The 25,831-nt window shown below is 44.8% G+C and overlaps 1 protein-coding gene across 2 annotated transcripts; it reads left to right on the top strand.

Moving 5' to 3' along the window:
* Positions 1–1,334: 1,334 nt before the first annotated feature.
* Positions 1,335–25,820, top strand: LOC121087463. 2 transcript variants are annotated; one of them, XM_040592504.1, is made up of 31 exons: positions 1,335–1,487; positions 2,902–3,032; positions 3,408–3,512; positions 3,837–3,922; positions 7,859–7,899; positions 8,483–8,504; positions 8,612–8,639; positions 9,393–9,477; positions 10,516–10,677; positions 11,109–11,311; positions 11,742–11,833; positions 12,528–12,658; positions 13,278–13,399; positions 13,788–13,959; positions 14,274–14,489; positions 14,597–14,767; positions 16,421–16,567; positions 16,721–16,770; positions 17,606–17,726; positions 18,077–18,162; positions 18,758–18,887; positions 18,996–19,186; positions 19,952–20,042; positions 20,529–20,640; positions 20,877–21,061; positions 21,870–22,016; positions 22,248–22,381; positions 22,971–23,098; positions 23,715–23,809; positions 24,416–24,605; positions 25,285–25,820. In XM_040592504.1, the coding sequence occupies exons 4-31, from the start codon at positions 3,880–3,882 to the stop codon at positions 25,377–25,379; spliced, it is 3,390 nt and encodes a 1,129-aa protein (XP_040448438.1). In that variant the 5' UTR covers positions 1,335–1,487; positions 2,902–3,032; positions 3,408–3,512; positions 3,837–3,879; the 3' UTR covers positions 25,380–25,820. The 2 variants fall into 2 exon arrangements, with proteins under 2 accessions (XP_040448438.1, XP_040448439.1); XM_040592505.1 differs by lacking the exons at positions 1,335–1,487; positions 2,902–3,032; positions 3,408–3,512 and having other exon boundaries at positions 3,556–3,922.
* The last annotated feature ends 11 nt before the right edge of the window (positions 25,821–25,831 follow it).

The following is a 25,831-nucleotide window of genomic DNA, read 5'->3' as shown; positions in this document are numbered from 1 at the left end:
TACAATTGCACCATGGTGCAAGGGGTGACTGGGCAGTCTGAGACCCCTCCCAGATTTGTACTTCTTGGATAAGAGAAGATCTTTAGTTGCCTCCCACTGGGGACAAGTTTTACTAGCATTCCTGTTACATGCTCAGTATTCTGATTTGTCTGCAGCTGAGAAGCCTGATGCTGTAAAATTAGAAAAGTTCATAAAGGGTGGGGAGAGCAGTGCTTAGGAAGGGAACATGGTGCAGATGAGGCTAATGACAGGGAGGGCTCTGTGTCTGGGAAGGTGGTAGCTGAGGGAGTGCTAGGCTCTGTCCCCTGAAAGACTTGTCTGCCCAGGTGTGGGCTGTGAATACTTCATTCTTGCTTAGTCACGGTTGCCACCTGGATCACTTTGTGCTGCTAAAGATATTTAGATAACAGGAATTAAGGTCCTAGACCACATCCCTTCTGGTCAGCATGAAGGTTATTGCTGAATTATGGACATAAAACCTGCTTTTCCAGAGTCGTGCCACTTTGTGTGCAACTGTGACATTATCCTCTCTTTCCATCCATCAGGGTGATCTTACCCTGCTCTGAAAACAGCACTGACATGCTAAACAGTGCTGAGCCTCCTGTGGCAATGTGGCTGTGTCCCTGGGCTGGGCCAAGCTGGGATCTGGAAAGTGCAAGAAAACGTGCAACAGGCCAAACTGCTGCTCCCAGCTTTCAGTGCTACAAAGGGGTGAATCTGGATGTGGCATCACATCTAAAAGGTAAAAATCCTTTAGCTGGAGGCCTATTTTAGGGAGCTATAACTCTCGCTTAGGCTTATGAGAGCAGATGCAGTACCACAAATCAGCTTGAGCCTTATTCTACGTAATTACTAGAATTTTGCTTTGCTATGAAGCATGCAGAAATGATAGTGGCTCACCTATTGCTATGCTGAAATAATTGCCTGTCCTCTCATCTTTGAGCTCTTCTGTCTGTCGTCATCTCCTCAACTGTATGCTCTTTGATTCAAAGACCTTGTTTGTACCACACCTAGCACTCTTGGATGTGTGCTCATGGCTCTTAGCTGCTATGGGGTAAATGCAAATGGAAGGTACTGGATTCTTCTACTCAGCCACCTTGTGGACAGACCTTAGAAAAGTATCAGTTTATTTACAGTTGAAAGTTCCTCCTTGCTTTTGTGAACTCTGGTTTCTTTCCCCATAACAGGGGTGCTCTGCACACTCCTTGGCTATGTGTGACTTCCTGGCTGACACAAGCAGGAAATCCTGACACTATGCTTGCCGCCTCCCCTGGTTTCCTCATCCATGGCTGAGGCTCGGTGTTGTTTTTTTCTGCTTTTCAGATCTCTCCTGTTCTTGTGTTTCACCTCCCGACACCCTGGGGAAGAGCCATAGGTTGCAGATGGCAGAGCCCTGCTGTGCCACATGGTCTTTGTTGCTTTCTTGGTTGACTCCTACATGGACCCACAGTTTGTCCAGCAGCATGTCCAGGGCTTCCCAGCAACAGGTACCTATCAGACCCTCTGCCATGGACACCTGCTTGCAATGTGGAATTTACAAAAGGTTCAAGGCATTGAAAGCTTTGGTATTTGAAACATGATGGAAGGGTCCCCATCCATCTCAAGGACACCTCATTTGGATATCCTGGAGAAGAGGCTTCTTGCTTTGAACTATGAGCCTGTGAATCTGACTCTTTACAAAGTTATGCATTTCAAGTTTATATAGATTTGGGTAGCTTAGGATGGGTGCTGATGAGAGTTACTTTCATGTTGGGCATTCTGTGCACTTCTGAGTCAGACAAACTGCATTTATGAATCAGTGTTGCACTGTTTTCAAGATAGCTGATAAACATGTTAAGTGTGGTAAGAAAACTAGGAGTGTGGAGAGAGCCAGAGGTGATGTTGTGAGTCAACACTGGCTTTTCTCCATGTTGCCACAAACACATGAGATAGAGGTGGGCATGATGGGGCAAGCCTAATCCAGGGGCATAACTGATTTGTGGAAAACCTTGTCTTGCAAAGCATCAATAAAGTGACCAAACAAATATTTTTCAAATCTGAGGATGCAAAATTACTCTGCTGCATCCAGGGAAATTGAGAGAATTACTAGGGGCAATTTCTTAGTGACCTGGGGGTTCAGATCCAAGAATCAGTGAAAAGAAGTCTGAAATGGGTGGAATGTAATTTAATATCCATCCCTTGTTAGAATCTGCAGCAGGTCTCATTTTTATTCTTGCAGATGATGTTTGCCAAGTTTTTCTTGCTGAAGTGCTGACAGGCTGACAAATTCAGTCAAAATCAGGAGATCTCCCTGACTGCTGATGTGCACAGGGCTGGGGAAATCATGGGGAACACCACCACGGGTGTTTCAGCTGAAGGAGCAGGGCAAACCCACTCCTCAGTTCCTGCAGCATGCAGTTACTGCATAGAGACCCCTGAAAACTAATTGTGATCTCTTTAATAAGAATGTTGTTTAGTTTTAAAAATAAAGCAACCTGCAGGAATTGTAAAGCCCATGAAGTTATGTCTTAGGATCTTCGCAGCAAGGAAATAAATGAAGGTTTGTGGAGGGAAAGGCCACTTTTGGTGATAGGGAGGCAGGGATCTCTGGGATTACAGTTCTAGAGCCGTTGGTTAATAATATTCCTGCTCAGTGGTCTCATTGCTGTGGTCCTTGTGAGTGCTAACGAGCTGCTACAGTGGATACTGATGTACTTGTGTGCAGATGCTGGGCACCTTGGCATGAGGCCAGGGTGCTCTGAGCACCTGTGAGCAAGGAAAGGTTCATGAAGGAAATAAGGCAGATGGCCATGCTATGGGATTTGCCTGCATCAGTCCTAGCCTTAGCCTGCTGCAGGGCTGTGGTTTTTTTATTCAGCTATCCTGATTCCTCTGCCCTAAGTGGAGAGCTCTGTGTTTCAGTTGACTGACCTCGCTGAGCCTGGAGCAGAGTTCCCAGTTCTCCATACCTGTGATCTGAAAATGGCCTGGCTGGTCAGCAGAGGAGCTGCCACATATTTCTCTTTGGGATTTCCCGGGTGGAGATGACTGAGGTAAACAGAAGTGTCGGGAAAAGGGCCAAACATTTCAAGCTCCACTGAAGCAAAATTTCCTGATGACAGATATTTCTTTAGTAACTGGAGAAAGGTGGTGCTAGAGTAGCTCCGTCCTGGGAGCACAGCTTTATTTTTGTTGCCTCCTGTAAATATTAAACGTGTCCTGTACCAGGCAGGGAGGGAGTGCACCTATGCACTGTTCTTGTCCTGCTCACTCGAGCACTAGCCTTGCTTTGGGCTCAGCATTTCCTCCTGTATCCTAGAAATTACAAGCATTAACAAATAACTCACATTTATTTGTGCTGCTAAACACTTGTATTCTCAAGAACTTACAGGTGTGCACAGGGCTCCAAATCCATCCTGTAATTTCAGATGCAGTTTTGAGAAGCCAGAGACACGCCCCGGGTTGCTCAGTGAAAAGTGGCCCTCTCTGATCATAGCTTGCACACTAAGTGCCTGGCAACTAGCGGCTTGAAGGTAAGCACCACGGTTAACCATCCGAGTGGGTTGTGCAAGCTCTTAACTTCCTCTGCCAGAGGGGAGCCTAACTTCAGGGTGCTGGTAGCAGTGAATCTAGTTTAACTAACCCTGAGTTCTCTGCATGCAGCTCCGTGCTTTTGCAGGCATAGCAGACCCTCAGTAGTTTTTTGTGTGCTTTGGGTCTGGTTTCAGATAGGTTTCGTGTAGGTTGTTGGCGTGTGTTAGTTTGCTTGTGAGACAGTCACCTTTTAGCTTTCCTACTCTGAGTTTGGTTTTGCAATTAAGTATTATTCATGTTTGATTTTTCTTGGCTGAAATAAGGCGATTCCTTGCATGTGTGGGTGCTCTGAAGACCTTTGCAGAAATGCTGCCTTTACTCCCAGGACTGCGCTTCCTCCTTTTTGTTGGTGAGTATTACTGTGAGAGTGATGAGTGTCCTGGGAGGATTTTCCATACCAGCAACTGTAGCTGAGATAATCCTCAAAAGGGAAAATTGTGCTGAAAGACCACTGAACATTACTTTGGCGGTTGCTCTAAATCCCAGCCTTTAGTTATGCTTGTTTATTATTGTATCTGTGAACCAAAATGAATTGGGTTTTGTAATAAACAGGGTGGAGAGACAAAATTGTGGAGTTCTTTCTCCTCCTGACATTGCAGAGCTGTCTGCTCACTGCCCTTTGTTGGAGTATCCTGGTGTCTCTGGGAAAGCACTTAAGAAATAATCTTAGCTGAATCTAATCGCCTCTATATTCCCCTGCTTTGTTTTTTTTAGGTAGTAAGGGATTCCCGAGCAGGATCTTTGTTTCTTTCAGAAAGTGTCAGTGTTTTATTCTTTCTTCCTTACCTGACTTGGGATCATGTTTTCAGTGAATGTTGATGACAACACGTGAACTTGTAACACTACAAACAAGCAAATGAGCCACCAGCTGGGCAAGAGCTACTTAAAAGGACCATCATTTTCTCTGCAGTAGGCTTAGTTATCAGTACTGAAGGCAGGGAAACAATTAAACAGATAACTTTTTCTCTTTATTTCTTTAATTAAGCAGTCGTTGCTGTTTAAAACTGACCAATATATTATGGATGCCCTGATGAAAATGTGATATTTTTTTTTTAATTTTCTATTAACTGTGTACAAGAAGGGACATCTCTGTCCAGCAGAAGTACACAGGTTGCTTGTAAAAGTTAATGGCTCTTCATGCAATTGCTTTTAAGACTGGCAGGTCAGTGATTTTGGTGGTGCATTCTCATGTTGGCCACTGGCTCAGCATGCAGCCATTGGAAATCATACCATTTCTGTGGGCCGTGCTCGCCCCCATCCATCTACCCATCTTCTTCTGTAAATGGCCTGGATAACTGGAGATGGAGGAAGGGCAGAATATCAGAAATGTTCTAAGCTTGTAGAGAATTTGCATCCAACAGCTTGCATGCACTGCCCTTTTGGGGATGGACCAAAGGGGGGAGAAGAAAACACAGGTTTCTGAAAGGGAAGGATAGGAGATCTGAGCATAGTGGTGCCACCCTATCGGTGTGAATGGCCTTGCTGTAAAGAAACAGTGAGGAGACTGGGCAGCGCTCAGCAGCCTTGTGGCACAGAAGTGCCCTCATGGAGGAGGAGGGACTGTGGAGAGTAGTTGAACTGTGAACAGCATAGCATAGACAGGTGAAAGACACAGTCTCTTCCATTACGGAAGTCTTCACCACAGCCTGGTGTGCCTGTGCACTAACAAGCATGGGAGGGAAAGCAGTGTTTAGAAGGGTATTGCTCCCCGAGTGATGTGCACATATCTTAGGTGGTTCGTGACATGAGCTGAGTCCAAAGCCTTTGTTGCGATGATGTGAGATGAAGGTTTTATTGTCATACAGTGAGAGGTTTTGTGATAGTAGGTTGGGGTCCCCTCTGATCTTGTAGAGGGAGAAGCCACCCTTCCCCCTCCTCCTCCTCCTCCCCGTGTGGGTGTTTCTGAACACTGCTGTTTTGAGTCAATGGGACAATTTGCATGCTTGAAGTTAAACATCTACATAAAGAGCTTTCCAAGAGTGGGGCCAAAGGGCTTGGCTGGTGGAAACAGCCAGGCTTTGTCTGCAAGCAGGGAAGCATGGCTTTGGGGCTGGGCAAGCCTCTGGCACTCAATTCTGGGTTATGATTTTGGTAACTCTTTCGGGGCTTTCTCTAGGGGTAAAGTTAATGTGTGTTAGGGCTAGAGGAAAGCACTGCATTTGCCCAGCTATGCCTATGTTTTGTTTGCCTGTTACTTAATGACAGTTCTCTATTAATCCAATGATCAGAAAGGTGTAGCAGCTATCAAAAAAGCTGTAATACTAATTAGAGACTTATCTATCCCTACAAGCTATTTTATAATCCCCTTCCTAGTGCAGATGATTGGACTTGTGAACACATCCAAACTCAGGAAAGCCACTGCCTTCCTCCTTCTCATCCCCATCACGGTGCCATGATAAGGGTCTCCTATCCTGTCGATTTCTGTGCCCAAGTATCACCATGTGTGTGACTGACACTGGCCTGGGCCAGCTTAGCCCTGTCCCTCAGCCATATGAGGTGGAGGAACCACAGGAGGTTGCTTCTGGGTTTTGGGGCTCGGCCTCTCTACATTTCCCCCCATGAGTCACTTCTGGCTGAATATTTGTAGGTAACACCAGTCCTGACCGTGCTTCCCCTAGGGGGTTGGAGGACTGGGGTCACTGATGCTTTAGAGCCATGGAGTGATTGTGCTGAACCTGAGCTGTGCCACACGTCTGTGGGCTAGCTAGTCCATGGGTCCAGGAGGTGAGACATGGGTGGGGGTGATCTCTGTAGCCACTTCGGCCTCCTGTCAGCTGTTATAGTGCCTGATCCAAAGTCGCTGATGGTGGTGGTGTTCTCCCTGCTGAGAGATAGATGCCAGACTTTCAGTGCTGTGTTACTCCTTGAGCAGATGAACAAGGCCTGCAGAGAAGTGGGGGTACTCTGGACCTGCTGTGGTCTGCCATATGCTGAGATGGGTCAGAGGATGTACCTAAAGGAGTGGGAGGAGAATGGTGCAGGCTGGGCATGCTGTGTGGCACGGTGGTGGGTGAGAGCGGTGAGGAGCAGCTGTGGCAGATGCCTCTGCAGGCCCTGGTGCCTCGCTGTGGGCTGAGGCCAGGCACAGCTGCCCCAGGAGATGGGTGAAGGTGACAGTGCTGACCAACTGAGTCCTGAGTATGCTGTTAGAGAAACACGCTGACAGAAACAACTGTGCAGTGATTCAGTGCTAGCAAATTAAGACAATCAGCCTGCCAGCGTAACCTCAGAAGCCTCTAACCATTGTCTTCTCCCTCTCCCTGCCTCTCATTTCAGGTAATGTTTGTTGCATTCACTTGTTCTGTCCTGTCAGAAGCTAGTGATAAGTCTCTATCTTCCCTTTTTTCTGTACGCACGGGATGCTGAGTTTGACAGGCTCCTAATCTGAAGTAAATAATACTAATGCCAGAGAGATTTGAGTCTGTGTTGTTACTGGTTTCCTAAGCTTGCATTTCACCACCTTTGCAGCTTCATGGCAATGACAGGGAAGATGTAAGATGCCATCAGGAACAATGTAAAAGTTGGGAAACAAGGAAGAGACAGGTGGAGGGCTTGTACAGACCTGCCAAGAGCCAGCAGTGACAGTTTGACTTATTTCAGTAAATCCCTGTCAAGCTCTTGGGCAGGACTGGTGCAAGAGCTGTCGTACACTGGTGTTACTTGTGTCCTGTGCAGTTCTGCAGCACAGGGTGATTTTTATTCCAGTTGAGGATTTAGTAGGAAAAATGTATGAAATACAACCCAGGCTTGACTACAGTTGACATGTTGATGGGGACACTGTAAGAAACAAGTAGAAGCTGCAAAGCTCAAACCAATAGGGAAGTATAAGCATGGTGAGCCTGGCCTTCCAGGCTGAACGCTGACTGTGGGCTAGCCATGGTGCACAAGGAATACTGGGCAGGGAAGTCCTGGAGAGGAGGACTGTACCCAGAGTGGTGTTTCTGCCCCTTTCGCTGCCTTTTCCTCTATGGGGACAGAGATTCATGCGATCCCTCACGTCATCATAAGACACTGACTGCATTTCTGTCCTCTGCCAGACTGGCCTGGGGTGGATAGAAGAGTGCTTGGTGTCTGCTTACCCAGCCAGCTGTCATAAAATCAAAGAGGTAATAGTAGAAAGGTCTGACAGAAATAATTCTGTGAAATACTGTGTCAACAATGAGGAATAAAATAATGTGGTGAGATGAGTGATTGTTCAGGGTCTGTTAAGCCAGTTGGGGGCTTGACTGTGGGAGCGAGCTTTGTCCTGGATTTGCTGCTAAAATCATGGCACATTGTCTTCCAGGTTGGCCGGTAGCTGCTGCAACTTCTGCTGGGACGTATCTGGTAAGGCAAATTCATGTATTTAAAATGTGTCATCCATGTCTTTACTTGCAATCATGTGTGGGTTGGTGGTCAGCATGGGCCCCTTCCTGATAGCAGCGCATTGATGGGAATCTGTTGCTATAAGCCAGATCCAGTGCACTGAGCATGGAGCTGGGTGGTAAGTGCCCTTCCCATTTCTGTCTCCCAAGCAGTAAGTGGAGTGGGGATGGCTTTTCCAGCTCTTTGCAGGGCTTCAGTGCAAGCACATCAGCAGACATTTCAGTGAAGGTGGCACCCATCGGCCACACTCGGAACAGTCACATAGACCCTCATGCCTGAGTGATGGGAGGACTCGCATAACCCTGAACTTTCCACCTGTCTGAAGTGCAGAGCCAGTACTGATAGCAGTTCTGCAGATGGCAACTACCTAGCATGGCAAGATGGGAGCTCTGGATCTGGGCACTTGGGTGTGTTCAGGCCAGTTCCAAGTACAAATGGTTGCAGCTAACTTGCTTCTCCGTATGCAATGATCACAAATAATGTTGTGCTACCATTGTAACTGCATGATAAGATCATCTCTTTTTCTCTCTTTCTCCCGGCACAGTGCTCCAGCTCCCCTGTCAATGGTGAGTTTTTACCAAGTAATCTCCATAAGGAAGATTCAGACATGGTTCTGTATACATAGCCTTATTTCCTTTATCTTTCTTTCTCTCTCTCTGTTTTGTGGAATCAGAATCTGCTGTGTGTGCTTCAGTGAAAAGGTATGTGAACCATCAGCAAACTGTCTTGGCAGCATTTTCCTTGGAAGTGATACTGGTTTTTGGGGATGCCACTTTGAGTAGAGGAAAGCCTCTGAGAGCAGGTGTAGCATCTGTCTCCCCACACAGTCCTGGGGTTGCCTGTGGGCAGGGAGAGCTCTAGTTGCGCTCATTGAAACAGTGAAGGGAGAATGGCTTCTTGGGGCAAGTCCCTGGTGTCAGCCAGCCTGACGTGGAGGGGATTTACTGCTCCAAGAACCTTGGCATTGGTGCTGAAATTAGCTTGGCTGGTGGTGGGGGGCTAAGACTCAAACAGGTCTGCTTCAAGCCTTCATTGAACTTAATTTGAACAATTTAAAAGTATCCTCTCCCTGCTCCCAAATGGTGCCAGCAAATAATTCTCATCATCTGTGTTGTTTGTTTGCTCTTCTGTATTGGTTATGTGGGTTGTACCTTGTTGTTATGGCTGCCTGGCATTGTTCCTGCTCCTTAATGTGTGGACTGGACCCTTTACACCAGAGTAGCTACTAGCCATCTCTGCTGCAGATGAACAAAACTTCAGTGAAGAAGGGCATGTGGTCAGGGGCATTCAGATGCCTTTCCCTGGCTGCCTGGGCTCGGGCAGTTGTGCTCCTTGCCTGCATTTGCAGATGTATTGCTGACTGGAGTGCCAGCTCCCAGCCAGTTCTGCCCCCAGCTGCCACAGGTCTGGGGCAGCTGGTGTGGAGGTAATGTCTTTGCTTTTTTCCCCGCCAGCGTCAGCCAGGAGACGCTTCTCAAGATAGCCCGTGGCCAAGGCTCCCCCTGCAGCCTCACGTTCGGTCAATATGCCTGTGCACAGGTAATGGCAGTCCTGCTCTTTTCATGAGCTAGTGTGTTTTGGTTTTCCTGACAATAGTGCCATTTCTATCTTAAAAGCAGTCCCACCGTCAGCTGTGAATGGAGCGACCAAAGCTTGTCAGGGTTTCCCTCACAAGACTGAGAGAAGGGATGGGGTGAAACACACAGGGACCATCCAGAGCACTGAGCTGTGGCAACATCAGCTTCTGAGGCAACATGCGCTCTGTGTCATGCGGCTCAGGAGTGGCTGCACCACCATGGAGGCCTGTCTGGGGCTGTCTGTGGAAGTGGGGGATGCTGTCTTTTCCAAACCTCTCAAGTGAGAAGGCGGGACAAAGATTTTCAAAACAAATTGGCTCTTAGAAACCAGCATCATAGCGTTGAAACAGATCTCTGCATGAAAGTGCCCCTGGTCCATCAGGGTAAACCAACAATAAAAAGCGGTAAAAGCACAACAAAAAGTGTTTGCAGTGTGGAAAATGTCATCTGGAATATTTCAGGTTTACTTCCTTTCCTGCTTTTGTCATTATTTCTTAAATTGCTGTGCTGCCAGTAATGGCAATTGAATTGACAATGATTTGTATTTTCCTATAAATGTTTCTAAGAGAAAGTTGTTATTTCTTCAAATATTTGTTGATGTGTTTCTTGTTTGGTTTTTTTCACTGAAAAATGTTTCTGCAATGAGAAGGTTCCCTATGGAAGTTTCCACTTTGATCAAATGGTCTTTTTTTTTTTTTTTTTTGGTGGGAAACTATTTTGAATAAAGATTTTTAAAGCCACCCTTTGCTTGGGGTGAGCACAGATTAGGTAACAGAAGGATCCAGCGTTAGGGACTGGATAAGTTTAGACTTGCTTCAAGTCACTGGAAGTTGGACTTTCTTCTGACTCTTCTGTCAACATATTTCATCACCTTGCATTGCTGAATGCTCACATGTAGGTGAGCTAGTGAAGCAGACCTGAAGGTGATTGCATACTGCAGCATCTCTAAATATGACACACCTTTTATTATCTCTATATGTATTTTCCTTTCCTTTTTCAGAATGCGTGGCTCCAGGACCTTCAGGATGATTTCCTCGTATCTTTATATTCTTGCCTTGCCTCTAAACCTGCCAGTGCTATGGATCCAGAATACTCCATTCTGTTCTTTTCCAAATATGATGCCAAGAAGCTTTTAACTGCTCTGACTATGTTCAGCCACTGGGTGGGTATCACATATCCAACTATTTGTTCACCTGTAACATTAACGCCAGTGGAGGGCTTTAATTAACATTATGGTATTTTTTATGTTAACAAAACCTTGTTTTCAAAAGGGCACTGTTTCAATCAGCAGATCGCCACCAATGCAGCGGAGTTCTGTGCTGTTAAAAATAGCTGGGAAGACAGAAATAACAACCATGAGTTCACATAGGTTAGCTGTTGCTACTTGCAGTGGCAACACAGACCTGGGGTTCCAATGTGCATTACAGGCTGACTGTAGTTGATTGCATAAATATTACTATGGTGGAAGAGTCACTATCCAGAGGGGAGAATATTGCTAGGGGTGATTCTGTTCATAATGGATTTATGTTAATGTTCATTTAGAAGTCCATATTCACTTGGATTCATGTGTTTCTTCTCGTCCCTTGCCTTCAGTTTTCTCGTGTGCCCCTCTCTCTCGAGTGGAACATGATCTTCATTAATGGCCTGTGGGAGAAGATGTTGCAAGTACCCGACATTGAGAGCCTGCCTGTTTTGTCTCAATGGGTCCATGGGGGGCTTCAGCCATTCCTGGTTGAGCCCAAGGTCTTTGCTTGCCTCCACACCAAAAATGTGTTGTGTGACACATTTCAGATGATGTAAGTACTGAACACAAATGTTGTTTCAGTCCTTATCGCTGGGGCAGGAAAGGGGCCCTTACTCCAGCCTCCCAAAACAAGCGGCTAAACCCTGTAAGCACTGCGAGCTGATGGAGGCCCAGGCAGGGTTTCTGAGAAGCTCTCAACAGGGCTTTGTAACACACCTCCTGACCCTGTTAAGGAGACCTCTGCATCGGTCAATCCGTGTGCAATGACCTTGATAGCACTGCGTTTCCAAAGCAATATCGCAGGATTGGCAGTGCAGCCCCCAGGTGATCGTAGGGGCTGTTGTGAAGGGAAGCCAACTGGTAGCTTTGGAAAATTGTGATTGATAAGACCAGTTTTCAGGTAACAGCCATTTCTGTGAGAATCCAACCCTGCCAGGTTTGACTTCATCTGTGTCTGACATGTCTGCCTTATCCATCTTTAGAGTCGCTGCTCTGAATGGCATATACTCTGACCTTCCAGTGGAAGAACAGAGGAATCTTTATGCTGGGATCAAATACTATCTCACCCAGAATGGTAAATGACTTGGTTTTCTTTAAGAAACAGCAGAATACTTTAAGCCACTGATGTATGCTACAACATTAGCTGTGATCTGTTACAGGGCTGAGGCTTTACAGATATTTTTTTTTGTGAATTTATAGCCTTTTCAATGGAAATAGGCTGGGAACATGACAGTGATAAGTAGTATCAGGAATAATTTTCCTGCCTGAAGGCTTTATTAATCCAGGATTTTTATAAATCAGCAGTCGGTCCTATGCCGACTTACATCCTGTACATTTACTGCTTTTGTTGTGAAAGAATGGTGCAGGATTTCGTTCTGAGGGCTTAAGAATTCAGCTCAGAAGTTAGCTCAGAAAAGGGACCCAGGTAAGACACTCCCCTGCCTCCAGGCAGTAGCTTGCATGCAAAACCGTAATGTTCTGCAAAAAATTTTTGGCAGATTTGAAGGGAAGAAGAAAGAGACTGGTGATGAAATATTTGGAGGATTGTGAAAGAATGAGGCATCTGTCTTGTCCCATGTGCATTTGTAATGTGAACACACAAACATGTGGATTTGAGCATAATGTGTGATCAGAGGCATTTAGGGAGCTCTCTGTTGGCTAAGTTCTCTGACAGACCGCAGCCTTTCCGCATTCAGAAATCTCCAGTCTCCACTGATTTCCTGATACAGTGCAAGTCTGTTGTTTTATGGTGTCTGCCTGTTTTGCAGGATCAAACCAGAAATGCTACAGTGCAGCTGTTCCAGGTCTGAATTCCACTGCCTGGTTTGCAAATTATCTTGGATCCTTTTTGGAGCATGCTACTGTTGGAGACCTGCAGCTTTTTGGTGATGAACTAACAGTAAGTGCAGGCTCATCATGGTGATGAAGAACTTGTAGTGTGCAAAATACTCTGTGCCTGAGAGGTCATCTTCCTGCCCTGACCAAAACTCAGGGAGCTACTGCTAGCAGGAACATTTCTCTTGTGTGTTTATGGTGAACAGTCACATCAGTTATTGTTTTTTCCCCCATTGTGATTTATTGTGATAAGAGGCACTTACACAGGACTTGGATTCACATCAGTTTGCCTTCTGCAGAATTACCTGAGTTGGTAAGAGGAGCAAACCCAAACTTTTTCTCAAGACTAGACTGATGTCTGAGCCCGGTTTAGTGAATGACTGTACTGTGCCTGCATGTGTGAGTGGTGCTGTAGCAGCAGGGTCATGTCCTTTAGCAGCTCTCCCACTTCTGTGCCTTACAGTAGTCATAGAGGTGCTTGCATGCCCCCTGAGAGCAAAGATAAATAAAACAAAGTCCCAGTGTATTACTTGAAAACAATAAATAAATTTCCTCGCAACTTTAAAACCAGGTGAAAAAAAAACTTAGTGCTTGAAGTGAGGTTTGTTCAAACTGTCCCAAGTGACTGTTGGGATTAAAGTACTCATCTAAATTTTTTTTTTTTCCCATGTCAACACCCTCAGCTTCAAAAATTTGCCCGGGATCCAGTCAATATACAGATGATCAGCAACCTCACCTTGCTCCGGGAGACAGCTGTGTACTATACCTCACTACTGACCTCTGGACCTGGTTTTCCCTTATCAAGGTACAGGACCTGACCTGACTTATGGTTTAGCATGGTACCATGACTTAGCAAAAGTTTGATGCTTCCACAAAACGTTTAAAACGTTTTTCTGTTCTTTAAATAATTGCATTGCACTTGATTTTGGGGAGGGCCAGACCACAGGTTTCAAATCTTGGGAACTGACTGCCATGCAGACCAGCTACTGACCAACAGTGCATCTTGCATGTTTTTACAGTTTTGCATGACACAGCAGTGCTCTCTGTAGACAGGAGCATCTGCATTATCAGAGCTAAAATAAATTGGGGAAAACATGCACTAGAAAAGAGCATCCTTTTGAAGAAGAAGAAAGATGTGACAGAGCCACTGTCTGTCATACTGGCAACCTCTCCTCCTTGTCTCCCACCTGCAGTCTCCCAGACAGATTTGTTTGCTACCTGAGCCCCTCGGCAGTGAGCAACCTGAGCAGAGATGATGCTTTGAGCTTGGCCCAGAGGATCAGTAAGAACTGCCCATTGAACCTGACACGCAGAGGAATAACTAGAGAGAATGCTCCCTCCACCTTGACAGCAGAGGAACTGCAGGTAATTTCCTGCCCAGCCCCATGAATCAGTTCTTCATTCACCTTGACAAAATTTATGAGAGTTGAGGATTCAACTGTCATGCCTCCTCTTGTGTACAGTCCTGTAAGTCATCTTGCTTTTTTTATTGTGGCGCCTGGCTGGTTTTTCAAAATCTGAAAAATCTCAGTGGGTGGAGGCAGTCCATCCATAGACTTCATCACATTAAGTTTGAGGCAGAAGTCCGGTGATCTAAGATGTCCAAAGGCTGTAGGATCTAGTAGGCTCACCTCATTGCTTATCTGACTTTCGTTTTTGTCTGCGTGGGACTTTTTCAGGTTGCATCCTCTTTAGTGAGCAAGTTTGAGCATTTCCCTCCTGCAGTCCTGCATGCATTGGGCCAGGCTGCAGTTGGGCTGTCTGTGTCCAGCATTGAAAACAGCATCAGTGATAAAGACCTTGAAGCATCTATTCCTGTCCTGGGTGAAGTTCGTGGCTGGACCGCTGAACAGTCCAGCACTATTATCAACAAACTGCTCAGCTCTGGCTATCAGGTACAAAGAATAAGGTCTACAAATGCACCTCACACTTGGTATAGGTAGCTGCCAGCAAATTATGTTTGGCCCTTCGTGTACTCATGCCTGTGTGCATTACCTTTCAGATCCTGGATGGAGAGAGCCTGGCAAAGCTAGGGAGCTTGGTGGCTGGCCTCAACAGCAGCACACTTCAAAGTCTGCCTGCAGAAGTGATCTTGGAAGCCATTAAGTTGCCTGAGTTTGTTCAGCAATTGGTGACCCTGCCATCTGCTCTGAGAATGACATTCGTGGAAAAGGTGAAGTTGTTTTTTCTTCAGGCATCACAAATTAGCAAAGCTCCAGTGACTCACAGCTAAGAACACTGGTTACCTGGGGCCAGGCATTGACACACACCTGCACACCCAGACAGCATTCCCTTGGGGGTGTTTGTCATTGCTAAACTGAGTGTGCAGCTGGACGAGCATCTCAAGTCCATATGACTGTGCCTGTGTAGACGTCCTTGGCTGCCAGCCAGCGTCCTGCTGAGCCTTTTGGGGACAAAGGCAGAAGAGCCAGTTGTTTTGTGGGGTGGTCCCAGAAAGTACTCCCCAGTGACTTGAAAAGATGCTCTCAGAGAAAGAATATTGTCATGGTTTTGTTGTCCATCACCATAAGCAGGTTTGTTACCGGGTGCACAGCACCAGTTCACACACCAAGTTGAGGTATTCCTTATTTATTTATTCTCATGCACAAAGTAGGGAGCTAGGTGGTAACCCACAAATGCCTAGCTCCTTGATTGTCAAAACTTTACACTATTTATACATTTCTATACGTTTCAACAAACAAAGACATCAGCCTTCTGGTTACAAGTTACACAACTCTTGCATTGCTTAGTACTCGGTTTCCTATTAAGCAATTCTCTTGTTTCCTATGCTCGTTAGTCTGCACGCTCAATCTCCACGTCTTTTTCAGTTGGTGGGTTTCTTGAGTTGGTGGGTTTCTTGAGTTGGAGGTCGTGATCTCCCCCTGCCAGAATGACCTTTCCCCTAGTTTTGCTGAGCAAATTGCTTGTGGTGAGCTTCCTGTCAGCTCATCTATCTTGTGGAGGTGCTTTCTTTGTGAAGTTCCTTTTCTAACAAAATGATTTGCCAATGCTTAAGGAAGTGCTTTGGAGGACACACAAAGTGCTTGTAACTCGAATTAACCCTTAACGCAAAGTGCTTGTGACCCAAATTAACCCTTAACAACGCATTTGCTCTAATTGTCTTAAAGTCATACTGCTAATAATACATTCAATGTTATTAATCATTTGGTATCAGTTTGGAGTAGGAATGTGTGATAAGTGGCTTAGAAAGTCCTGTTTAGGGTAGACTTGATCCTTCAGCAGCGCACTATTTCATTCCCTCGTGTGATTGTGTAGAATTTGGACACCTCTGCCTTTTTTATCGGCATTACTTTAGCCTTCAAGTTGCATGTGTAGCTTTCAAGTTTGTGGTTATTCATCCTTCTTCTGGTAGGAAAGACTCTGAACTGTGTTTGACACCAGAGGCCCTGGTTGTAGCATGCCCTGGGGCAATGGAGCAGCCAGGGGAATAAGGTTTCATTCACCTCAGGATTGTTCTGCGGTGTGCCTTTGGCAATTTGAGACATTGCGTTGGCAGGGAGAAAGGACATGTCCCTCCTTTCTGGCCTCTTAAACATTTTTAGGGCGTAAAGCCAGGAGGTGGGAAACTGATAAGAGACAGAATCGTTCCCATTCATCAGGACCCCAGGTATTAGCTCCAAGCAGCATTCCCAGTATGATGAATATGTCAAACAGGAATTATTTCATAGTGTTAGGGCTCTGAGAAATGCCCAGATGCAGCAGGGGAATTTGCCTGGCTTCTTTCCAGTTCATAATTTCTTCTCCAGCAATTGTTTATTTTAACCACACTGTTTGAATGATACAATTTGTTATTGTTTTTTAAAAGATTTCCTCCAGTGTAGACCACCCTGCTGACCTGGTTAAACATATCCCGGATGCTCTGGCCAGTTATGTTCCAAAATCATTGCTTGTTTTTGGGGAAGAGAAGCCCAATATTCAGGACCTGAACAGTAAAATGTGGACCCGAGAACAGGTAACATGCTAGCAGCTTGTGTCCTTCTTACCCCTCAGTGTCAGCCCTGGCCTCTACAGAGCTATAAGTCTGCTCTGCAAATCTGTCTGAAAGTACAGGTTAATGTTGCAGAAGAGAGTGGTAAACCTCTGATACTCTGGCTTTGCTTCCCAGGCTGCCATGTTTTTCAGTGATGTGATAAAGGCAGAGCCTGACTTCAGCAGGTAGTGTTTTTCTTCTTCCATTTTCCATGTTTGTGTTTGCTTTGATTGCAATTTCCATGTTTCCTTTAGTATGTATGGCAGACCCACCATATTCAATCCCTAGCAACAGATGGGAAATACCATGCAAACCCAAACACAGGCATTTACCAGGGTGTCAGCTGCAAAATATACCCATAAGCCACATTTGCTTCCTAAAATGCTGCTGCTGGCTCAGATTGCACCTGGAACCTAGCTTCTGCCTGCTTCTGGGAAAGGCATTTCTAATCAGAGAATATGTCAGTCTTCCTGCTGTTCCAGGTATTAAATTTAGTGGGGTTGATACTTTTGTCAGCTCTCATATTTGAGATGAAAAATTATGAAACTCATGTTATATATCTGGAAAAACAATGGAGGCAACATCAGTGTCCTGCTGATTTCACAGTACAAGTTTTTCTGTATTGAAGTTTTAAGGACTTCTCCCTGTGCTCTCCCAGACTGTGCAAACTATGTTCAGTGAGGAGGATCTGCACAACTCCACTTGCAATGTGTGGCATCTACTGAAAACACAGGGAGGAGACTGATCTTGTAATTCAGGATACAGCAATACTACTTGGGGTAGAGAATTTTTCCCTGCATTTCTGCTTCCGCTACGAGTCTCTAGATTGTTTGTTTGGCCAGTGGTCTCCCGCAGAGGTCAAGACTAGCAGTTTTGAGGGGATGAAGATTGGAGAGCACTAAGCTTCGAGAATGGGGGAGGTTTATTTTTGCTATATTTGTCATTATATATGTCAGAGAGCAGCATTGAATTTTCTCCTGAAGTCCTTGCCTGACTGATTTGCGTTCTGTAAATGTTCAGGCTTTCCCAGTCAGTCCTCCAAGGCTTCACATGTGCAGATGCCAGTGCGGTAGAAGCAGGAAGATTTCAAGAGCTGGCCAGAGTCATGAAGAAGAAGAATGTCAAGCTAGGAGAAGACCAGGTCAGTTTCTGTATTTCAAAATGCCTTGTCTGATGGTGTCATGGAGGTAGGAATGAGGTCTGTTCAGCAAGAGCAAAACCACTTTCAGCTTAAGGGACTAGAACAAATGTAACTGGTCCTGGGTCTCCGTCCCACAGTTCAGAATTTCCCCAAAGAGAGAAGTCAAACCCCAGTTGGCTAGGTTTCTCAGGAACCAAACCTTCTGATTTCTGTCTCTCTTTTTTTTTTTTTTTTTTTTTTTTTCCCCCTTCTTTCTTTGGAGCAGAGTAAAATCTTTATATTTGTTTCATTTTTTTCTTATGTCTCCATGCTGGTTTCTTTCTTTCATGTAAACTGTGGTGTCCTTTCAGCTGAGCTGCTTAGTGAAGATGGTGACGTTGCATGGGATTCCCAAGGATTTAGATAGCTATCCTAAAGACCTGTTGCTGTTTTTAAGGTAACTGTGCTATGGTTTTCATGTTGTTGCCTTAGTGGGAAAAAGAGGTATTACTTTATAACCTAGCAGGCAATGACTATTTCATGTTTGATGTATATTTTGAACTTGTTCAGGCCTCCTTATGGGAGAAAAAAAAAAAATCAGATTGCAGAAAGCTTTCAAAAGGGTTTTAAGGTCCTTTCAGATTCAACTGTGCATCGTATTAATATAAACACTATGAAGCCCTTTTTAATTGTGCCTGGTTGGAGCTGAAACCAGTATGCAGTTTTAGTACTTTCTGGCCTCTGTGAACATGCTCTTCCCTTACAACATCATACCGACAGTAGGGTGGATTTCTTTGTTCCAGTAGCTAACCCACTGTGGTTCTGTATTGAAATCTTGAACAATTTAAAACTGAGTCTCACAATAGATTCCTTAAGGTGAAAATTAATTTTTAAAAAATATGGACTAGGGTCTTTGAGAACCACAGCTGCAAAGAGTTTAATCTGTGGATGTGGAAGATACTGCACTGTACACTTTATATGTTGGACAGCCTTGAACCTGACCAACTGTTTGATATAATTCACTAGAATTCATGGATTGTTTGTCTTTCTAGTCCTTCAGACTATGCAGTGACAGGAAGCTGTAGGCAGTATTTTGCTAATATTGGGAAAGCAAATCTTGATATTCTGCAAAGAGAATCGTCTCATCGGAAACAGCTGCTCTTGGAGGCTTTAGCATGTTTGGTACGTGGCAAGGGGACTGCATGGTGCTGGGGAGAACTTGGTGTTCAAGAATGCTCTTCTGTGGTGGCATCCAGTTCTATTAAATACTTCTGTCTGTTATTATTTCAGAAAATTCCTGGCACACAAGTGAATAAGGAAAGCGCAGAGATTCTGGGACAACTGGTCTGTGACCTGGGTGGAGAATACATTAGAAATTCTGGTGGGAATTTGCTGAAGCTCTTAAGCCAGTGTGAATCTTTCCTGCCTGATCAAGAAGAGGCTATTAGGAATGTCATCAGTAGTGGTAACACTACATTTGGGTAAGAATTTTTCTTGACATCAGCAAAACAGTTCCCTTAAACAAAACCATTGTTCTATTAAAACCCGAGTGAACTCCAGCCAACCAGCTTGATCAAAAACATGAATAATTGATTGCTTTTGGATTTTACATTGGGCCTTTTAAATTGTTCTATTTGAACTACTTTCAGCTGAAAGGTTTGGCTGGAATCCCACCAAAAAATACATTGTCGCTTCTGTATCTCACCTGCTCTAGTTATAAAAGCCTTTCCTCTTGTCAATTTTTCATTAAGTAAACTTCTCTGAGACTGTCCTGATGAACACAGGTGGGCTCCAGCTGTTTGTCAGCCACTGACATTCAGAAAACGTTCTGTTTCTGCCTGTCAAACTGACAGATGCTTCATAAATCCCTGGCTGTGTCTAACAGAAACATCATCCAGGGAGGCAAAATACTTCCCCTTTCTGTGTCAAATGCCCTGAGATCCTGGCACTGAGTAGGGCAGTAGTAGGCAATAGATATTCTTTGGATTTTGTGCTAAAGAAAATAATGTGTGTGTTAAATGCCATTTTCCCATCCGGCTGCCCTTATTCATGTTACTAGCAATTGTTCCTGCTCTGGTGGAATGAAGTTTTGTGTAACAGGAAGTTTTAGGATTTAAATCTTGTATTTTCTTAACTTCGAATGTTACAAGGACATAATTCTGGCAGCTTTTAACATAGAGGGAGTTGTGGGGTTTTTTTCTGTTGTTCTTCCTTGAAAGCTGATCCTTGCAAATTTTTGTATACAGACCTCCTGTAGTGTGGTCAACTTATACCTTGAATGAGCTCAGTGGATTGATTCCTGTATTTGATCATGGCATCTTGCAGAAAATCCCTAAGGTGGGTTGTTCGTAGAGGTGTGAGGCGTTTGGGGAGCACTCCTAGGTCTGGAAGTATGGAAGAAATATGATGGGGGTTGTTCAGCCAGTGTGTTTTCAGTAGTGTCTTCATTTAAAAGTGTGGTGCCAAAGGGCATGGATGGTCTATGAGGAGTGAGGGCTGATCAAGCTGACAGTCTGGAACTGCAAATCTAGATCACTGTCATCCCCTTCCTGGAACTGTCAGAAGAGTACCAGAGGTGGAAAGCAGTAGTAACTCTATATAATGTTTTGTGAGGAGGCAAAATAATTTCTGGGGCATGGAATATAATAGAGTTTAAGCATTTAGAATTTTTCCATCGTCTCACCAAGGAAAGGCTTATAGCAGCAGGTCTACTGCCCATAGTACTTTAACAAGGAAGATTCTTGTCTGTGTGAGTAGCAACTTGTTATGCTAGTGGTACACCCAGGATTGCAATATCTCCCTGATGAAACATTTTCCTTGCAGAATGTTTTAACTCTTTGGCTGAAAACCTTTGCACACGATTCACCTCTGTCAAGGGAACAGCTGGTCCCCATTGTTGAAGAACTCCTGCCTACTAGGCATAAGCGTGCTGATGGTATGGGAGCTTTCTCTTACCCTTGATGGCAACATTCCCCCTGGTATCAGGGTTGACCCTAGAGCTTGTGGGTCTCCCTAAATGTGTCTGAGCTGAACTGTGAAACACTTGGTGGCAAGTCACTGAGGAGGAGGGTGGTACCATGATTGCATACCTGTCTGTCTCCAGAACAGGAGCATTCAAAGCCAGAAGCAGAAGGATTTAACACTGAACACATTTGATAATTGCTTCAACAGGTTGCCCACCTGGCAAGCAGATAACAGAGACAGTTCTTAATGATGACTTGATGCCTGTGTACTACACACCTGAGGAGTTACATACTTGCCTGAAGAACGTCTCTCTGGAGAATTACCTCCCTCAGATACTGACCTATCCCTTCACTGTTGAGCAATTAGCTATGATGAAGAGGCGGCTGGATGAGGTAATGCCAGGCTGGAGAATGTCAAATTGTCTACTGGTGAGATTGCTCAGGGGCTTGTCCAGTTGAGTTTAAGTATCTCCATGGACTGAGACTCCACCATCTCTCTGGGCTCCTCTTCCAATGTTTGACCGCCATTACTGTGAAAATACATATTTCTTCATATCTATTCAGAATTTTCCTTGTCTCTTGACCTTTATCCTTTCAACGTGCACCTCTGAGAAGAGCGTGACTCCATCCTCCTTATAATCTCCCATTAGGTAGTTGAAGGCAGTAATAAAAATATAGCCTAGTCTTCTCTTCAGACTAAAAATACAGCTTCCTCAGTCCTGTTGCCCCACTTTGTATGTTGTGTGCTTCTGCCCCATTGCCCAGCATGGCGCTCTGCTGGACTTGCTAGTCTTTCTTGTACCAGGGAGCTCAAAACTGGACGTAGTATCCAGACTGGGTCTTGCAAGTGCCATCAAATGGAGGGGAAGAATCCTTTCCCTTGGCCTGCTGGCTGTGCTACTGCTAGGGAAGCCCAGCATTTGATTAGCCTTCACCACTGCAAGGTGTGCTGCCCACTCAGGGCTCTGCGGTAAGGCACTTCACAGGGCTTCAGGTTTTGTTCCTGTCGCCGGGGTCTGCTTGCCTGAGCTATCAAGCATAAAATGGACAGATGTGCTCTGCAATCTCACTGGTTTTGGTTTCTTATTCCTTGCAGACCTTTGGGGGTTTTCCACATCAATTTTGCAAAGAGCATAAATCCATAAGCACAGGCTTGTGATAATGAGTGTTCATATAAGCAGTAACAACATTCTTTCCACAGACATATCCTGATGGGTATCCTGTAAGTCTGTTCCCTAAACTGGGCTCCCTCATTGCTTTCATCACCCCTGAGGATGTTTCCAAACTGAAGATAACTTCATCTGCCTCGCTGGCTACCTTGCTGAAAAGTCAGCCCGCTGATTATCAGGTAGGGATTTGGGTTTGCTTTCCTGCCCGTATTTGCTTCCTGGTTTGGGAGTTGCTGGTTTAGGACTAGCTTGGTGGATTCAAAGATATGATTGGCCTGTCACTGAGGTCCAGACAAACAGATTGGAAATGATTCTGTTTTATTTTTGTAATTATTCATTTCGGGTTTTTTTGAGGATGAAAACGTAAATTCTAATTCAAGTTTACTTTTGAAAAAATCAAATGTTTCTAGGCTTCTGCAATGATTAAACGGTATGTTGACTTGGGAAATGCCTTGGACACTACTGCACTGAACGCAATCGGTACAAAATATGTGTGCCTTCTAAATGCAACCCAGCTGAATATGATAGACTCCAACAGCTTGAAGTGAGTCAAATATCATGATGCTCCTGGCTTCTCGCAAAAACATTTTCCCATCAGCAAGTGCATTTTCCTTTTCTGTCCACTTAGTGAGAGGAAATCTAGGAAGCAACGTGGTACCTGCTCTTTAAATTAAAAAAAAGAGTACTTGCTCTTTAAAAACCTGTGTACAGCTTTAAAAGCCTGCCAGGGAAGGGCTCAGATTTGCAGTCAAATTCTCTTTATTGCAGCTCATCTGACAACAGATATGGTCTGCATGCATGCTTTTATCTAGAGGCAAAAGAGAATTAATTAAATTTTATTCAAATTCCTTTGAAAGACTGTTAAATGAAATTAACTACATCTTTGCAAACACATAAACTTACAATGCACCATCAGAGCCATCATAACCTAGAAGACATATCATTTTGAGCAGGAGACTGAGCCATTATATTTTTTCCTCTTAGTTTCTCTCCACAGCTCTTGTATCTACTGGGAAGAGGGGGTCACCTGTCCTTTGTAGAGAATCCCAGAGAGATACTCAGAATAGTTCAAAATTTATACAGGTTGAAGATAATAAAACCTTTTCTCTCCTTAAATCTTCATTTTTCTGCAGACTGGCATCTCTGAATACTTCAGCCTGTTCACAGCTTACGAAAGACATCTTATATGCTAAAGCAAAACATGCTTTCTCAGACAAGCACTATTTCCCTGCTTACTATCAGCTGATTAAACCATATCTAGGTACGTAAAACAACAGCATGTTACGGGGAAAGAGAGAGTCTTAGCCAGGAGGTGGTGAATAGGTATCAAATACCATCTAAAGTTTGGGAATTTTCAAAGCGAAGTTGTTAGAAGTTTCAGTCTTTTCCAACTTGTAGATGGCATTAGATATTCTGTACCTGACTTGAAGTTGCCCAAATCAATTGTCAGACTATCACAGGGAAAACAACTCATAACTTTTGGGATGGATAAGATCTGCGAGATCCATGAGAAATCAAGCTGCTAATGCTTAAGCCATATCTCACAGCCCTTCTCCAAGTCATAAAACATAGATGATTATTTTTCCCCCCTGTTAAGCCAGGAATTTGTTCACAGCCTAAGCAAACTCTTCTTCCACCTCTGTCTAGCATCTGGCATTGTCACAGATTGGTTTAATGGCCAACGCAATAATACTTTCCAGCAAAATGAGGTAGCATCCATATCCTTTGCAGTTGGAACTCACTCTATTAGCAGCCCCAACCTAATAAATTTTGGAGACACTGTTATAGCTGTAGCTTATACAGATACATGACACGGTTCATTTGAGGGCTGGCTGTCCTTTTCCAAGCTTTGATATACTTTCTCTTTTTGGTCCCAGGGGGTGCTCCTGGTGTAGATCTCAAAGCTCTAAGCAAGGACAAGGTGAACATGGACATTAGTACTTTCATGAATTTAAGAAAAGACTCTGTGATGGTGAGCTGAATCTTGAAATTGTTTCACTCCTTGCATTTGTGTTACACTAAGTGGCTGGTTTGGTCGCATTGTCCATTGGTGTAAATCAGGAGTCACTCCATCAAATTCAGAATGATGCGAGACCAGTAGAAAGTGAAGAACTGGCCTGAAACCTTTTTAAATGTGCAATTCGGGGTCATACATGGGTGCTAAGCCAGTCTTACTGAGGAATTTCTTTAGAGCAGGCTCCCATAAGCACTAGTGGCAGAAGCAGGGGACAGGCGTGCAGTAGACTACAGTTCACAGCTATGTGACAGATCTTCTAACAGGTGTGTTCGCAGTAATATCCTCAACTCTGGAAGAAAGCCCAGTGATTTGGGCAGGCACTGGGGCCTCCACTTGAGAGTAGGAGACTTGTCGTCAGGAAACAGAAATAGTCTTTGGGGAACAATCGTGTTCATTCCCATAACCTAAGAGAAGATTGTTCCAATTGAAACCACTCACCAGAAATTTGTCTTCCTTAATCTTCACACTTCTGCTAATAGAAACCTTTTTCTATCAGTTCTTTGGTCAGAGGTATTATTTTCATTCCTGCATTTACATCTGTAATTCTTTGATTTCTCCTAGAGCCTGACACCTTCTGAGGTTCAGGGCTTGCTGGGGATGAATCTTGGTGATCTGGTGAAATGGCAGAACAAGTCTCCCATCCGGGAGTGGGTCCGAACACAGAAGCAATCAGAACTGGATAAACTGCATGTTGGGCTCACTGGGGGAACACAAGAAGGCTACATCAACATCGTCACGCCCAGATTTCAGAGTACGTATTATGTTAGGACTTATGATTGTTGTGCTTTAAATATTTTTGGGTTACAGCAAGGAGAAAAACTCCATATGGGAGCAAAGTGCTTTCAGTTGCCTGCAAAAGAGAAGTGAGTGCACCAAGCTCAAGCATTTGAGCCTTGGGCAGTGCTGCCAGACAGCTCTAGTCCTGCTTTCAGCAGCCCTTGGGCCAAGGCCCTGGCAAGTCCTCCTTGGCTGCTCCTGTGCTGAGAGAGCAGAGCCTGTTGATCTGGGCTGCTGAGGTCCCGTTCCAGAGGCACTTGTCACTACCCATCCACGCAGCCCCATTAAAGCGCACTGGTGAGTGCTCACCTCCTCCCGTCACCTCCCAGCGTCAAGGGACAGTAAGTTCAGTCCTGCTGGGGAGCCTTAAGCCTTGCAGAGCAAGTTCTGGGTCCAATATGAGAAGCAATCCTGTAATCTCACTGAGACCATCCTCGCTGGCTGAACATCTCAACTGAGTGAGCACTTCCAGAGCTTCCTCCTCTGTGGTGTGTTGGATTTGGGCTGTGACTTGGTGGTGCTGTTAGGGGTGGAAGTTAGAAATAGGTAGCCAAAGATCTTCCCTGGATGTGGCATAAAGAGATGTTCTCCCCCATGGGGGAACAGTTCAATTGTTCATTTCTTTGCACTAATGCCCCCTCTTTTTCCTCTAGCACCACCCTCAGCCTCTCTGGGTACTGTGGCTGTGACGTTCCACCTCCTGCCTACTCTGCTGATCAGTTCCCTGATGATGTTAGTCTTGTCTTGAATATCTTCCCTCAAGAGAAATAAGATGAAGGGGAGCAGCCTGTGACCTGTTGTGAGGCCTGTTGGGGACAGCCATGCTGGCGGGTGAGGGAGTATTATGCAGCCCAAGGTTCACTTTTAGGTACTTTTTTGTTTCAGATCACGCGGGGGGCAGGGAGGGGGGGAATCTCAGACTCTTCAGAGCAGGATCTTTGCCTTTTGTACAGACCAAGCCTAGGTAAGCACCAGCCATATTACTGCAACACAAACGATACCAATATTTTACTGTACAACCCTGGTGGGTTTAAGGGTGAGCTACTTGGTGCTTTTGCATGTTAACAATTACATTTCTCAAAGACCCAGATCTCTTGATGCTGCCAAGACCACTGAATTGGGAGTGAAGTTTTCTGGCTGATTGTAAAGAAATAGTGGAATTAAGTAAAAAATGGCTGAAGCAAATGGATGAGTTGCTGT

The sequence above is a fragment of the Falco naumanni genome, chromosome 4 (genome assembly GCF_017639655.2).
Source record: "Falco naumanni isolate bFalNau1 chromosome 4, bFalNau1.pat, whole genome shotgun sequence".
Classification (NCBI taxonomy): domain Eukaryota; kingdom Metazoa; phylum Chordata; class Aves; order Falconiformes; family Falconidae; genus Falco; species Falco naumanni.
The sequence above is the reverse complement of the archived record's forward strand: the minus strand, read 5'-3'. Positions and strand labels throughout refer to the sequence as shown.